At 46.9% G+C, this 15,395-nt stretch overlaps 1 protein-coding gene, 1 non-coding gene and 1 pseudogene across 7 annotated transcripts in view; 2 read left to right on the forward strand and 1 right to left on the reverse strand.

Annotated features, from left to right (window-relative positions):
* The window catches only part of TRPM1 (transient receptor potential cation channel subfamily M member 1), a 166,453-nt gene that overhangs the window by 108,674 nt on the left and 42,384 nt on the right, over positions 1-15,395 (forward strand). For all 6 annotated transcript variants that reach the window (XM_035303616.3, XM_035303617.3, XM_035303618.3 and 3 more), the window contains exons 11-16: positions 1,786-1,959; positions 2,842-2,976; positions 4,411-4,461; positions 5,402-5,542; positions 6,416-6,445; positions 14,107-14,399. In XM_035303616.3, coding sequence (XP_035159507.2) covers positions 1,786-1,959; positions 2,842-2,976; positions 4,411-4,461; positions 5,402-5,542; positions 6,416-6,445; positions 14,107-14,399 — 824 coding nt within the window. The remainder of the gene's footprint in view (positions 1-1,785; positions 1,960-2,841; positions 2,977-4,410; positions 4,462-5,401; positions 5,543-6,415; positions 6,446-14,106; positions 14,400-15,395) is intronic.
* On the forward strand, positions 6,452-10,663 carry LOC103793596 (chromodomain Y-like protein; annotated as a pseudogene).
* On the reverse strand, positions 11,301-11,407 carry LOC118154875 (U6 spliceosomal RNA). Its single transcript, XR_004745126.1, has one exon. It is a non-coding gene; the product is annotated as a U6 spliceosomal RNA (small nuclear RNA).

A 15,395-nucleotide genomic window follows, 5' to 3' on the forward strand; every position in this document is an offset into this window, starting at 1 on the left:
GACCATAATGGCCTTATATGCATGAGGAGCCAGCCAAGACACTTTTTCATGCATATCTGTATGTTGACCAGGAACTAGATAAAGGCACACCTCCCCTGACGTGATCTCTGCCTAAGCTGCACTTGAGGGTTTTAAGCAGGAGAGTTACTGGGCTCTATTTTTATACTTAAAGGTCACTCTAGATTTACTGTAGAAAATGCACTGCGTGGGTGCCATGGCAGGTGTGCAGAGTCCTGCTAATAGGCTATTGAAATAATTCAGGTGAAAGAGGGTGCCTTGGACTAGAGCAGAGGCAGAGAAGAAGGCAAGCATCAGAGCACTGAGCAAAATTTCGCATTAAACATGGCTGCTCATAGGAGTAGATGAGTCATTGAGGGCAGTGGAGGGGCTGAAATGTCAGCCGTGCTCCCCAGTTCTCTGACTTGCACAACTGGCAAGCTGTGGTGCCAATTCCCTGAGATAAGGGACCCTGGAAGAGGACTGGGTTGGGGGCATTCCTGAGTGTGGTTTGGGACATAAGGAGCAGCGTATCTTTGAGACACGCAAGCAGGGATGCTGAGCAGACAGCAGGAGCTCTGGGGAGAGAGGCAGACTGCTGACAGAAGGGAGAAGTTGTGCACAAGTCAGTGGTGACTGCTGGCATGGCGTCAATGAGGTTGTCAAGGAAGAGAGTAGAGTGGAAGGGAAGGAGGCTGAGGACAGAGCCCAGAGGAACCTTGACATTTAAACCTGCACTGAGAAGCAGTGGCCAGACAGGGAAGAGGAAAGCTGGGAGCTTGTGGTGCCAAGAAGCCAAGGGAAGAGACTCTAGGAGGAAGCAGGCAGTGGAATCAGATGCGTTGAGAACCCAGCGTGAAATGCCCACAAGGCAGACACTGGCACAGTTCTCAGCAACCAAACGCAGAGCTCAGGACAGACAGGGAAGAAGCAGCAGAGTGTGTGCAGGAGATGGGAAGGGAGGGAATGGAGGCTCCACTGTGTGCAGGAGATGGGAAGGGAGGGAATGGAGGCTCCACGGGTAGCCATCCCACCAGGAGCATTTGGTGGGAGGAGCAGGTGGGTCTGGCAAGAGAGGACGCCAGCTGGAGGGTCTGGTTGTGTAGGTGCTGGCTCTGTCTGCACCAGGACACACTCCCGCATTCTCCACTGGACCAGGAGACAAGGCCACAGGGCCAGGCCCACTTCTGCTCTCTTTCCTGTTCTTTGGAGGAGAGCACACACTCCCCTTGATGACTGAGTCTATTACCACGTTGCGTGCATCTCAGTGATACCCAGAGAGCTTCTTTACCCACCAAATAGCTCCAGTTTACGTTGATATGCAGGCAGGCATCCTCATTTCCGTCCATTGTCTCAGACCCCTTCACAGTCACTCTCTCCCGTCATTAAATGACCACGGGCACATCTCTCCTTTCAGCACCCTTTCTTTCGTGCAAAAGCGCACATTGATCAAAATGTCAGCCGCTTTAAGTATGCAAAGCTGCTGCATGAAGTCAAGTGTGTGTTTGTGCACGTGAGTAGCAGAGGTTCCCAGTATCACAGCCTTCTTCAGACAGCCAGGTCTGCGATGACCGAGTGTGTCGGTGTATGGGATGGAGCCTGTGTGCACGTGTGCACTGTGTGGGTGTGCACATATACATTGCATGTGTGTACATGTATACTTGTACACATGTGTGCATGCACGGTGTGCATGTGTGCACAAACAGCGGTGGGAGGGTCAGTGAGCTTGTTTGGGGACAAGAAAGAGCCTTAATACCTTTTCCCAACTCTGATTGCTGTGGAATGCAGCCTCTGGGAAGCCTGGCCCCGCCAGCGGACAGCAAAGCCACAGAGAAGGAGAAGAAGCCACCCACGGCAACCACCAAGGGAGGAAGAGGAAAAGGAAAAGGCAAGAAGAAAGGGAAAGCGAAGGAGGAAGTGGAGGAAGAAACTGACCCCCGGAAGATAGAGCTGCTGAACTGGGTATGTGGAGGGTCACGGAGATCACCAGCTTGGCATCACGCTTCCCTAGGGGAAGGGATGGTTCTTGCCCGTGCTTTAGTCCCATCCAGGGCCCCGTTCCCAGGAGGGGTGGGTAAAGGCTTGACTGGGTAGTGTCAGCATTTCAAACTACAACAGCACATTCGTTGCGATGAGCCCTGTAGATTGTCCGAAACACCAAACGTTCCTGCATTGGGGAGATTGATGCCACCCAGAAAGGAGCCCTGGGTCACCTTGCTCAGCAGGGGCTCTCTGCTTAATGCTTGATGCATGAAAATATGGCAGACAAGCCTGTTGTCACCAAATAAATGCAATTCGTGCAAAAATCCCTTTTTTTTGACAGAGCCCATGATTGGGTATGTGGGGGTAACAGCAGTTTGGGGGCGGGAGGCTGGAGCCGCACACTGCTCGGCAGTTCTCGGTCTTGCTGCCACCAGGACACAGGCAAGACAGGGGACCAGGCCTCTGCGGTGACGTGTGCCTGCCATTGTCATGGCCACTCACCCACATGGCATGAGTGATGCTGGTCATGCTGCCTGCCCAGCTAGCTCCGCCTGGCAGAAATCAGTCAAGGAAACAAATGGTGGAGACTGGGCGGGGAAATGCCAGGAGGGCTGAGATTTTGAATTCTCTTCAATTTATCTTTAAAAGGAAAAAACAATTTACAAACACGGATGGAACATGTAAAGGCCAAACTGAGAAGAAAGGAGAGGGGAGACAGGGGGTGTTTATCCAATAAGAGAACCATGTTGGAGTGCTCAGGGATCTGGGGCTCAGAATATCCTTTCGTCTGTGATTCCGGTCTGCGCCTCCCCACTGCCTCTGAGAGGCCACTCATGGGCTCCCCGCTCTTGGTCCCTGCAGGTGAATGCTTTGGAGCAAGCGATGTTGGATGCTTTAGTCTTAGACCGCGTCGACTTTGTGAAGCTCCTGATTGAAAACGGAGTGAACATGCAACACTTCCTGACCATTCCGAGGCTGGAGGAGCTTTATAACACAGTGAGTGCTCTAGGAAAAGGGGGGAAGAGGGAGGCAGCCATCTGAACGTGTTCGTCACTGGTGCGTATTGTGTATAAATGTGGTCAGATGAGCACAGACTCATCTGACCTCCTTCAGCCGGGAGGCCCACATCTAATGGCAGGCAGCGACTTCTCACCTGCCGCTGGCCGCAGCCTGTGTTCGCATTGTCACCGCCTCCTGCCCTGCCCCGCCAGGCACTCCTTTCTCACCGCCTCCTGCCCTGCCCCGCCAGGCACTCCTTTCTCGGGCAGTATCAACTCTTGTCCCTCCTTTGAGGGTGCGTCTGAGCACTTGTTTCTACAAAGAGGGAATCTAGCTCCCCAAGCCATTAGCAGAGTGAAATGTTACGAGGGATGAGAAGTCAATTGCTCCTTGGGACCTTCACATTTGGTGAGACTTTTGGGGAGAACATAGAGCTAAGTTTCACAGCCAGGAGCTCTGCTGGAAGGGTTTGAGTAAAATGCCCTTGGCTTATATTATTACAATATAAATTTTGAGAATTTATATTTCCTTCTCTATTGTAAGATTTTAAGTAGCAGAAATGGTCCTCAGCAGTTGCTTGCTAAAACTTGGTGAATTTTTTTTTTTTTTCTGAGACTGGGTCTCTCTTGTTGCCCAGGCTGGGGTGCAGTGACATGATCTCAACTCACTGCAGCCTCAACCTCCTAGGCTCAGGCTGTCCTCCCACCCCAGCCTCCTGAGTATCTGGGACTACAGGTGCACACCACCACACCCAGCTAATATTTGTAATTTTTGTAGAGACAGGGTTTCTGCATGTCTCGAACTCCTAACCACAAGTGATCCACCTCCCTCGTCTTCCCAAAGTGCTGGGATAATAGGTGTGAGCCACTGATCCTGGCCAACTTGGTGAATTTGTAACACTATATCTTGCACCTTAAGATACTCTTTAAAAAAATGGAACAGAAAGTATTTCACAACTTTCTGTTGGATAAGTTTTAACCATGACCAGTTGTGTTTTGTAAAAGAAGAAGGTTGGTATGGGTTACACTCCATCTCTCACAATTCGTTAATCATATACAGTAGGGCAGGAATTCACTTGAATAGTTCAAGAAAAAACCTTATTTATTTATAGATGGGGTCTCGCTCTATGGCCTAGGCTGGAGTGCAGTGGCGCAATCTTGGCTTACTGCGACCTCTACCTCCCAGGTTCAAGTGATCCTCCCACCTCAGCCTCTCTAGTAGATAAGATTATAGGTGTGTGCCACCATGCCTGGCTAATTTTTGTATTTTTAGTAGAGATGGGGTTTCACCATGTTGGCCAGGATGGTCTCAATCTCCTGACCTCAAGTGATCCACCCACCTCGGCCTCCCAAAGTGCTGGGATTACAGGCATGAGCCACCATGCCCAACCAAGAAAAATAAATGTAACGAACATGAATGCTTCTCTTTCAGAGACTGGGTCCACCAAACACACTTCATCTGCTGGTGAGGGACGTGAAGAAGGTCAGTCTACTGTTTCCTAATCCTAAACTATTGGCATCTTTCACAGAAACATTTCTTAAGAGCAATTTTTAAATTTTCAAAATGTATTTCTATTTCAGGCACAGCAGATAATGAATTCCTTCTTTCAAAAAAGGTCTATTTAAAATAAAGCAAAAGGATAATTTTTTTTTTTTTTTTTTTTGAGATGGAGTCTTGCTCAGTCACAGGCTGGAGTGCAGTGGCGTGATCTTGGCTCCCTGTAACCTCCGTCTACCAGGTTCAAGCAATTCCCCTGCCTCAGCCTCCTGAGTAGCTGGGACTACAGGCACGCACCATCACACCCGGCTAGTTTTTTGTGTTTTAGTGGAGACAAGGTTTCACCATGTTGGCCAGGGTGGTCTTGATCTCCTGACCTTGTGATCTCCCCGCCTCGGCCTCCCAAAGTGCTGGGATTACAGACATGAGCCACCGCGCCCAGCCAAGGACAATCTTTTTTAAGTTGTAGGATCATCCAAATTGATGACAGGGACATGCTCAGTGACAGCTGGATTACTGGTTGATGCCAGCACAAGGCCAGGGCGGCCATTGGGTGGGGCTGGGGAAGGGGGTGTCCCAGCCGCTGACCCGAGCACTGCCGTCTGTCCACGCAGCCTCCCCTTCTGTCCCTCCATTGAGATCTCTCACCCACTGCTCGTGCCTCTTTCCAGAAGCGCTGGCAGGAGGTTCCTCAAGTCGTTCTCTGTTCTGTTGATTGCAGCCGCTGTTCTTGGCCCTTTCTCCCACCTCGTTATCGAGGGATAGCTGCTTTTCACAGCCTGAGTGTTGTTCAGTCCCCTACCCAGCCGCCCCTTCCACGTACCCCAAGTGGGGCCAGGACAGCCGCTTCCGCCCGAGGCATGAGATGAGGTCCACACTGCGGACGCGCTCTCACGGGGCCTGAGACAGACTTCTCTTCTTACAGAGCAACCTTCCACCGGATTACCACATCAGCCTCATAGACATCGGGCTCGTGCTGGAGTACCTCATGGGAGGCGCCTACCGCTGCAACTACACTCGGAAGAGCTTTCGCACCCTTTACAACAACTTGTTCGGACCCAAGAGGGTAGAGCTTGGTGCCTGTGTAGTGTTCTGTGGCTCTCAGAGTGACACGTGGTTCCTTGCTTGCTTTTCACAAATGGCCGGTTCAGAGCCAAGCCCTTCTCCCATCCCCAGCACACCTGCCCTGCCTCCTCCAGCACTCTCAGGCCCAAGCCACAGCATTCTCCAGCTCCCCTGAGCACGTGGGGCCACCCTGCCCACCCATTGCATCTGCCCTCCGGTATCCACAGCAGACCTCCTCCTGGGCTCCAGGGCTACTGTCTGCCTGCTCCAGCCTGTCCTACCATCCCACCACTGTGCCTGCCTTAATCTTCCAAAGCAAAGGACATGCCAGCATTCCCTGCTCCAAACCTCCCGAAGCCCCTCACTTCCTGGAGAACCATAGCCAAACTCTATCACAGCAGCCAAGGCCCTGTGCCAGCTGGCCCCAGCCTCCCTGGGAGACCACATACCTGCACCAAAATCCAATCCTGTGATCAAATCAAAGACATGTACCTGCCATGTCTTTCCCAGTTATGAGTGCCTTTCCCACTCTTATCACGAGTCCAAATCAGATATCTGATCTTTCATGACGCCCTCCCCTCACATATACCCCCCTTACAGCCCACAAAGCTCTCTGGATGTCTGTTAGGGAACTTCTCTGCTTCTGCTTGTAGTAAGGGGCATGTGTCTGCAATGCTTTCTTCTCAATTAACTTCTGACAGAAGAAGAGTTTCCATGTTAAAGCACTCCTTTTCCATGGATATTATCATTAATCGTTGATGATACAAAGTGCTTTTAATCAATTAGTATGTCCACTACCAACAGTACTACTAATGAATGACTAACATTGCTTATCTGAGTAAATTGACGTTTTTCTTCCCCTTTCACCATGCAGCCTAAAGCGCTTAAGCTTCTGGGAATGGAAGTAAGTAGAATTTGTTTTCAAAAGTTTTATAATATCTTAGTCAGATATACATAGCCCTTGAAGTTCTGTATTTGCAAATACAGCATACGACTCACCAAAATTCACGTAGGTGTCTGAGTCAAATTATATAAAAGGGCAGTACACACATTTTCTTTAAAGGGGATAAAAACTGCACAGTTCATTTTCTAGAGCTAGCAAATCCACCGTTTCAAAAATAAAAGGATAGACAGACAAGAAGCTGTAGAATAACACCACTTATGTATGCAAAAATCACAAATAACACCAAAATAGCTCAACAGACTATTTTCAGAGTCCTAGACAGGTAGAGCCCTCCAAGAATGCAAATAGAATGCAGTGTTAGTGTTCAATATATGGCGTCATATCAATAAACCGAAGAAGGAAAGTATGACATGACCATTTCTCAGTAGGTGCTAATGAAGAATCTGAAACGCATGCAAAACATACGCCTTCCTTTGTTGAAAAGTATATTGTTTTCTCAGAATAGAATGGTAAGATACTTTTTGGGGATGATTAAAATACACGTGTATCTTAGAGCGAGGGAAATATGTGATGAGCATGCAGACCTCAAGTCATCTCCATGAAAATCAGGAACGAGGCAAGCACGCCCAGTATTGTAGACGTCATTATTCCCACTGTCGCCAAAAGCGTTCTGGAAATTGAACCACAAGGCAAAATAAATGCTAAAGAAAGAATACGCAAGCAGGGGAGACGTTATTATCGGCAAAAACATCTGGCGGGGAGTTAGAAAATCCAGGAAAATCAACTAAAGTTCCCTCACAATAGGACAAAAGTACCAGAAGTTACTTTTACCAGAAACCTTAAGAACCATGTCCCAGGCCGTGCCGCCGGCCCGCACTGGCCGCGGAGTGCGAGAGGCTGGTCCATGCCCAGCGCCCACCGGCCGCGGGAGCAGGAAGCGCAGGCCACGCAGGACCCAACTGAAACCAAGTGTCGGCCGCCTGGGCCGGTGCCCGCCCCAACCCTGCCCCTCCCGCCTGCAACTCCGCCGCCCACCGTGGCTTCCGAGGAGCTGTATGAGGTTGAAAGGATTGTTGACAAAAGGAAAAATAAAAAAGGGAAGACAGAGTATTTGGTTCAGTGGAAAGGCTATGACAGCGAAGATGACACTTGGGAGCCGGAGCAGCACCTCGTCAACTGTGAGGGTTACACCCACGATTTCAACAGATGCCACACGGAGAAACAGATAGAGAGCGCATTGGCAGAACAAACAGGACCTCTCCCGACGATGCTAGGAAACAAATCTCCAGATCCACCAACAGCAACTTTTCTAAGTCCTCTTCTAAGGCACTCGTGATTGGGAAAGACCATGAATCCAAAAACAGCCAGCTGTTTGCTGCCAGCCAGAAGTTCAGGAAGAACACGGCTCCATCTCTCTCCAGCCCGAAGAACATGGACCTAGCAAAGTCAGGTATCAAGATCCTCGTGCCTAAGAGCCCCATTAAGAGCAGGACCAACCATCCTGGTCAACATGGTGAAACCCCGTCTCTACTAAAAATTACAAAAAATTAGCTGGGCATGGTGGCGCGTGCCTGTAATCCCAGCTCCTTGGGAGGCTGAGGCAGGAGAATTGCTGAACCCAGGAGGCGGAGGTTGCAGTGAGCCAAGATCGCGCCATTGCACTCCAGCCTGGGTAACAAGAGCGAAACTCCGTCTCAGAAAAAAAAAAAAAAAAAAGAGCAGGACCACAGTGGATGGCTTTCAGAGCGAGAGCCCCGAGAAACTGGACCCTGTTGGGCAGGGTCAGGAGGACACGGTGGCACCTGAAGTGGCAGCGGAAAAGCCAGTCAGAGCTTTATTGGGCCCCGGTGCCGAGCGGGCCAGGATGGGGAGCAGGCCCCGGATACACCGGCTAGTGCCTCAGGTGCCCGGCCCGGTGACTGCAGCCATGGCCACAGGCTTAGCTGTTCATGGGAAAGGTACATCGCCGTTCATGGGTGCATTAACAGCCAATGGGACAATCATCATATAGACATCTGTTACAGAGTGACCACCAGCAAAAGGAAATTTATTGATGACAGAAGAGACCAGCCTTTTGACAAGCGATTGCGTTTCAGCGTGAGGCAAACAAAGTGCCTACAGATACAGAGATATTGTGGTCAGGATGCAGGATGGCTTCACCCACATCTTGTTATCCACAAAGTCCTCAGAGAATAACTCACTAAATCCGGAGGTAATGAGAGAAGTCCAGAGTGCCCTGAGCATGGCTGCTGCTGATGACAGCAAGCTTGTCCTGCTCAGCGCCGTTGGCAGCGTCTTCCGCTGTGGACTTGACTATTTTATACGACGTTTGACAGATGACAGGAAAAGAGAAAGCACTGAAATGGCAGAAGCTATCAGAAACTTCGTGAATACGTTCATTCAACTTAAGAAACCCATTATTGTAGCAGTCAATGGCCCGGCCATTGGGCTAGGAGCATCTATATTGCCTCTTTGTGATGTGGTTTGGGCTAACGAAAAGGCTTGGTTTCAGACACCCTATACTGCCTTCGGACAGAGTCCAGACGGCTGTTCTATGTTTCCCAAGATAATGGGAGGAGCATCTGCAAATGCGATGCTGCTGAGCGGGCGGAAGCTGACGGCGCAGGAGGCGTGTGGCAAGGGCCTGGTCTCCCAGGTGTGTTGGCCCGCGACGTTCACTCAGGAAGTGATGGTTCGCATTAAGGAGCTTGCCTCGTGCAACCCAGTTGTGCTGGAGGAGTCCAGAGCCCTTGTGCGCTGCAACATGAGGCTGGAGCTGGAGCAGGCCAACGAGAGGGAGTGTGACGTGCGGAAGAAAATCTGGGGTTCGGCGCAAGGGATGGACTCCATGTTAAAGTACTTGCAGAGGAAGATTGAGTTCTGAGTGTCGGGTTGCCCACCAGTGACACCAGGATCCGGCTGAGCAGAAAAACACCACTGGCTCCAGTTGCCCTGATCCATTCCCACCGCCGGAAACAGGCTCACTCGTAGCTCACGCTGGGAAGCAGGACTGGGAACATCCACGCTACTTATTAACGGGGAGTTTTAAAAGTACTGTAACTTTAAAATAAATAACGACAAAGCTGCTTTATCCAAACGTCATTATTTTATACTTCTGTACACGCAAGTGTAAACGTGTAAAGGTGAGCACTAGACTGCTCTTAGAAGCTCTCATTTGTGTTTTCTTTGGCTAGTACTGTATAAAGAGCAGAATTGTGTTTCATTGGTTTAGGACGACAGAAAAGTCTGGAATGATGTTGGTTTTCCTCATTTCTTCCTTCTGGAACACAAAATCTAAAGGGGTATTAGCCAGCCTCGCCTCCCCTGCCTCACATAGAGACAGAGTGATCTGAGGCACTGGCTTTTTTTCCAAGAAGGTACAGATACCTCAGATTTGGGAAACTCTAAATCAGAAGACGTAGCTTCTAGGATAAATACTTCTGATGAAAAATCCACCGAGGAGCATACCCCCAAACCAGACATATGCTTAGGATTCATGCTGAGATACCAGTTGGGTTTCCCCGTCTTTTTAAAATACGTCCAGTTCTTGCCCGGTTAACATGAAGAAACCACTGTCTCTAGAAGACAGCTTGTTTTGCAGTATTAGTGAATCACTGAATAGCCTAAGTATGACTGAGTTATAAGTTAGTGTTTAGTGGGTTTTAAATAGTTTTTCTGACCCTTTTGAGAAATAACTACCTAAGTGCTTCTTGTTGCTGGGTGAGAAATACTACTTTATAGACAGTTCTGGTTTTCTATGCACAGGTATGATTGATGTATCACAACAAAAGTATTTTTATGTTTATAAAGTGTAATTTTTAGATTCACTTAGAATATGTTTAATACGTTAAAATTATTTTGGCACACTATTAAATGCAAAAACTCCTTTCAAAACAAAAAAGAACTACCTTATATTCAACATTTAATGTTCTTGGTCTCTGCTTGGATGTCTATACAGTATACTGAGTTCAGTATGGTGTGCAAGAGTGCCCTGTGTGGCTAGACAGGTGCATTCCTTCAGGAGTGGGCACTGATTCCAGACTACAGATGCCTATTATTAGTTAGGCTTCTGAGCTTGCAATCATATTGAATGTATGAAGAGCGAAATAAAATCAAATCCTTATTTTTGAACAGTTTTGAAGTTTATACTTAGAACTGACCACCTTCCCAGCCACGTGGAGAGCTGCACCGTGTGTAAATCTGCCTTCATCTTGGATTGATTGGTACAGTATTTTTGCATCTGTGGGACCTACCTTTTCGTTCAGTAGTTGGAACTATATATAAACTGTACAGTCTGTAAAGTTTTTATAGAATAAATATTCAGCTGTGAAAACTGGTTAAATAAAACTAATGTTTCTTAACACAGTTGAAATGTTTAAAAAAAAGTTCCAGACCTAAAAATATTTAAATGAATGGAAGAAATGCCATATTATGGAATATTACGATTGAGTCCTGGAAAGATTCTTTTCAGATAAACGTATGTGCTAAACAGTATCCTGATTCTTCATGGATTCAGTGTAGACGGCTCTCATTCTGTGTTGGCAATTAAGACTGACCTTTAATGTGGTGCTCCTGGAAGGGTCATGAGCCTTCCGTGATCTCCTGTTCTCTCAAACTCTCCACGTCAGGGTTTATTTGTTCCAGGAAGGTTTGGTGGACTCACCTGTAAAATTCCCGGGTCCAGTCCTATTTCTTAGACGTGTACCTTTCACTGCTTCATGATAGCTATTATAAATGTAAGTCCATTCAGGCTTTTTATTTTCTAGAGTCGACTTCGGTTATTTATAGTTTCCCCAAGTGATTTATTTCATCTAGACTTTGAAGTTCACTAGAGGAGACTTAAAAAAAATTTTTTTTAAATATGGAACGCTTCACAAATTTGCATGTCACCCTTGCGCAGGGGCCATGCTGATCTTCTCTGTATGGTTCCAATTTTAGTATATGTGCTGCCGAAGCGAGCACTGGAAGAGACTTTTTAAAGATAGTTTTCAGTCTCCTCAGTATCATCAATTGTATGTCATTTCTTGTGCCTTTTTTTTGAGTCGAAGTCTCACTCTGTCCCCCAGGCTGGAGTGCAGTGGTGCAATCTCGGTTCACAGCAGCCTTCGCCTCCCAGGTTCAAGCAATTCTCCTGTCTCAGCCTCCCAGTAGCTGGGAAAGGAGGCACCTGCTCCCACACTAGGCTAATTTTTGTATTTTTAGTGGAGACAGTTTTCACCATGTTGGTCGGCCTGGCCTCAAACTCCTAACCTCAGGTGATCCACCCACCTTGGCCTTCCAAGGTGGGATTACAGGCATGAGCCAAAGCCCAGCCTCTTAAGCCAATTTTTAAAAAATTTGTATGTCCTGTTTTATTCTTAAGCATTCTTTCCTACATATTTTATTGGTATTTTTGCTTTCTCAAGCAACTTCCTTTTTCTGTTTCTATTTTATTAATGTCTGCTTTTATTTTTATTCATTTCTCCCATATGCTTTCCCTAGTGTTATTGAATTGTTTGTGCTAACTCAGTTTGAAAGGAAAATTCACTCATTTCCTATCTTCCCTGCGTTCCTATAAATGCATTACAGGTATACATTTTTCTGAGCATTGTTTCACGGTATTCTGCAGGTTTGGGTAAATAGAACCTTCCTTGTCATTCTTTCTAGGGCATTTGTTATTTCCTTTACAATCCAGGAGTTATTTAGAAGTGTATTTCAAATTTCCCAGATACAGCTTTTGTTGTTGTTACCCCACGGTTGTTGATTTCACATGTTATTCCTTGTATAGAAATCCCCTGTGATTTGTTTCAAATTCACTGCTAAGTAAGGTGTGTTTAGACTCTTACTGTGATTTTACTATGTCAGTTTCTCCTTACGCTCCCGGTTCGGATTCCTTGTTACTTTATTGGTTTCTTTCCCTTTTCCTCACTGATTTGTGACGGACTTTTGCATTTTAGGAAAACTCACTCTTTGTTTCTTATATTCTCTCTCTGGCAGTTTTTAAAGAGAACTTACATACAATTAACATTTAATAATATATGTTATTGAAAGGTAGGCTTCAAAGGACTTCTGTTTTATAACATCTCATTAGGCATTAGTTAATTTGCATTTTTAGTAGAGACGGCTTTACCAGTTTCACCATGCTGGCCAAGCTGGTCTCAAACTCTTGACCTCAAGTGATCTGCCTGCCTTGGGCTCCCAAAATGCTGGAATTACAGGCATGAGCCACCATGCCCAGCCCTTATTTTATCTTTTTATATTCTTGAACATAAATCTATGTTTATCTTAAAATTTCTACAGTGTTCATTTTTAACCTGTGCAGACTAATCGTTCCTACATGACTTGATTGTAGCTTCACTGTTACAAAATCAGGAAATTAGAACAAAGAAATTTAAATTGGAGTCAAGATACTATAGTTTCCATTAGAATGTTACCACAGCTCATTAGGATATTATAAAAACTGGGTCATTCTAGTAAACAATTCAAGATAGGAGTTGGAGGGCCAGGTTGCCCCCCATAACCCCCCACACTGCAGCCCACTCCAACGGCGTGAATACTGAATTATTTGGACTGAGCCACAACTTCCAAATCTGAGGAAATGGAAGGAATTCACAACCTCTCAGAGTCCTCATAAGAATAAAAGAAGAGGCCAGGCGCAGTGGCTCACGCCTGTAATCCCAGCACTGTGGGAGGCCAAGGCGGGTGGATCATGAGGTCAAGAGATCGAGACCATCCTGGTCAACATGATAAAACCCCGTCTCTACTAAAAATACAAAAATTAGCTGGGCATGGTGGCGCTCGCCTATAGTCCCAGCTACTCGGGAGGCTGAAGAAGGAAAATTGCTTGAACCCAGGAGGCAGAGGTTGCGGTGAGCCCAGATCGTGCCATTGCACTCCAGCCTGGGTAACAAGAGTGAAACTCCGTCTCAAAAAAAAAAAAAAAAAAAAGAATGAAAGAAGATAACTGATGGGAACACTGTTTGCAAAAGAGCAAACATCTGTTTCTGTTACTCCATTGAATACTAAAGTACTAGCCTGGAATAGTCTGAGACCCACATTTTTCATGCCAGTTTTCCCAATCGTGATCTGCCTTTCTTACTCATCCTGATCCGTTTGCAGAACAGTTCTCGTAATCCCTTTAGGAAATGGGAAATGTTGGCCTTCCCTTTTGCGCCATATGGGGAAAAGGATGATGCTCATTCAAAATGGAATGTTTGCTTTCTTAAAATACTGGAGGGAAATCTAAAACATTTTTCTCTAGCCCCCTTTGCATGTTTCTTATTAATTTCTGGTTCAGCTATGTCTGGCAAACGAGTGTTATTTTTGCTACACTGCGGAGACTTCCCCAAGGAAATAAACTGTGGACCCCCCTCTTCTGTGATGTTATGTGTTTAGTTTTGGGGGACGTTTTGCTTGTTTTCGTTTTGCAGCATTTCCTCAGATAAATGCTTCTACGTAAATCTGCTGATTCGGTGGTGCAGGTTACCCACAGTCCTATGGCTTCTCATAGTAAACTTGTGCATCTTTTCAAAAGAATTAGTATGCAGAGTGGAAATGGAAGGTGTACTTCAGAAGTCTCTTCATTACCTCTGACAGAAAGGTGTCCCTTTCTCAGTGAGTTCTGGAACTCTCTGTTACACACTTTTATGGCAAAGCCGTGACATCCATCTTTCTCCCCTCAGGATGATGAGCCTCCAGCTAAAGGGAAGAAAAAGAAAAAGAAGAAAAAGGAGGAAGAGATCGACATCGATGTGGACGACCCCGCCGTGAGTCGGTTCCAGTACCCCTTCCACGAGCTGATGGTGTGGGCCGTGCTGATGAAACGCCAGAAAATGGCGGTGTTCCTCTGGCAGCGAGGGGAGGAGAGCATGGCCAAGGCCCTGGTGGCCTGCAAGCTCTACAAGGCCATGGCCCACGAGTCCTCCGAGAGCGATCTGGTGGATGACATCTCCCAGGACTTGGATAACAATTCCAAGTTAGTATCTAGCGGGGATTTAAAGCCCAGGATAGACGACCATCCTGAGTACTTGTCTCTGCAGGGAGGGGTGGCCGGTATACTTCTCACTCAAGGACAGTGGTGGTTAAAGCTCGATCACAAATCACGTTGTCCATCACGTCAGCATTTTTCTGTCTGTCTCTCAGAGGTATTTTTAGACTGTCACTGTTTTTGTCTACTGCCTTCTCTTTGCATTAAAATTGAAACACGATTAATTGAAACTCAGTCACAGTTCACATTTTCCTGACTCTGCGCTGCTTCCCGCAGAGGTTTCTGCCCCAGTAAGTTGTGGTTTTCAGTATCCGCCTGTCTCTCCAGTTTGGGGGACAGCAGTTTGCCCTGTGACCCCACTTCTCCAGTGGCACTAAAAGGATTTGATGTTCAGCTTGTTTAGTTTGTTACTTGTTAGGATGGATGGCGACTTCCAAGTTCCTTCCATGCCACACTGGAAACCAGAGGTTCCAGCACAACTTTATAGGAGCCTAAACCTGAGGTGGGCACAGGCAGCTCTGCCAACATCTAACACCTTTGTTTTCTGAAGTTCACGGCTTTTATTTTGGACTCAATTATTTCTAAAGTTACTAGCTGATTTCTAAACGTTAGGAATTCAAGACTCCCTAATAATGGGGCCATGTCCACCTACCTCGTGGGTTTGTCGATGCCATCTTTTACTTACTAGAGTCCCACATGGTGACATGTCATCACCGCGCGGCCTGCAGGAAGGTCGGGAGGTACTGAAGATAGCATTCCTTTTCAAGGACAGAGAAGGCCATTCTTCCACACATGATTCTGCCTTCCTCATCCTCTTCATCACTGGAATAAAATCTGTAGACTGGAAAAACAAAAGCAGAGGAGGGTGATCACTTCGGGATCTCGTCTTAACCATATTCCATTATAAAAAAGTCGAAAGAACTTGGAATGTTTATGGTTATCGCCACATATTTGAATCTAGGTCATGTGGGGAAGGCAGTAAAC

This window comes from Callithrix jacchus, chromosome 6 (genome assembly GCF_049354715.1).
Source record: "Callithrix jacchus isolate 240 chromosome 6, calJac240_pri, whole genome shotgun sequence".
Taxonomy (NCBI): domain Eukaryota; kingdom Metazoa; phylum Chordata; class Mammalia; order Primates; family Cebidae; genus Callithrix; species Callithrix jacchus.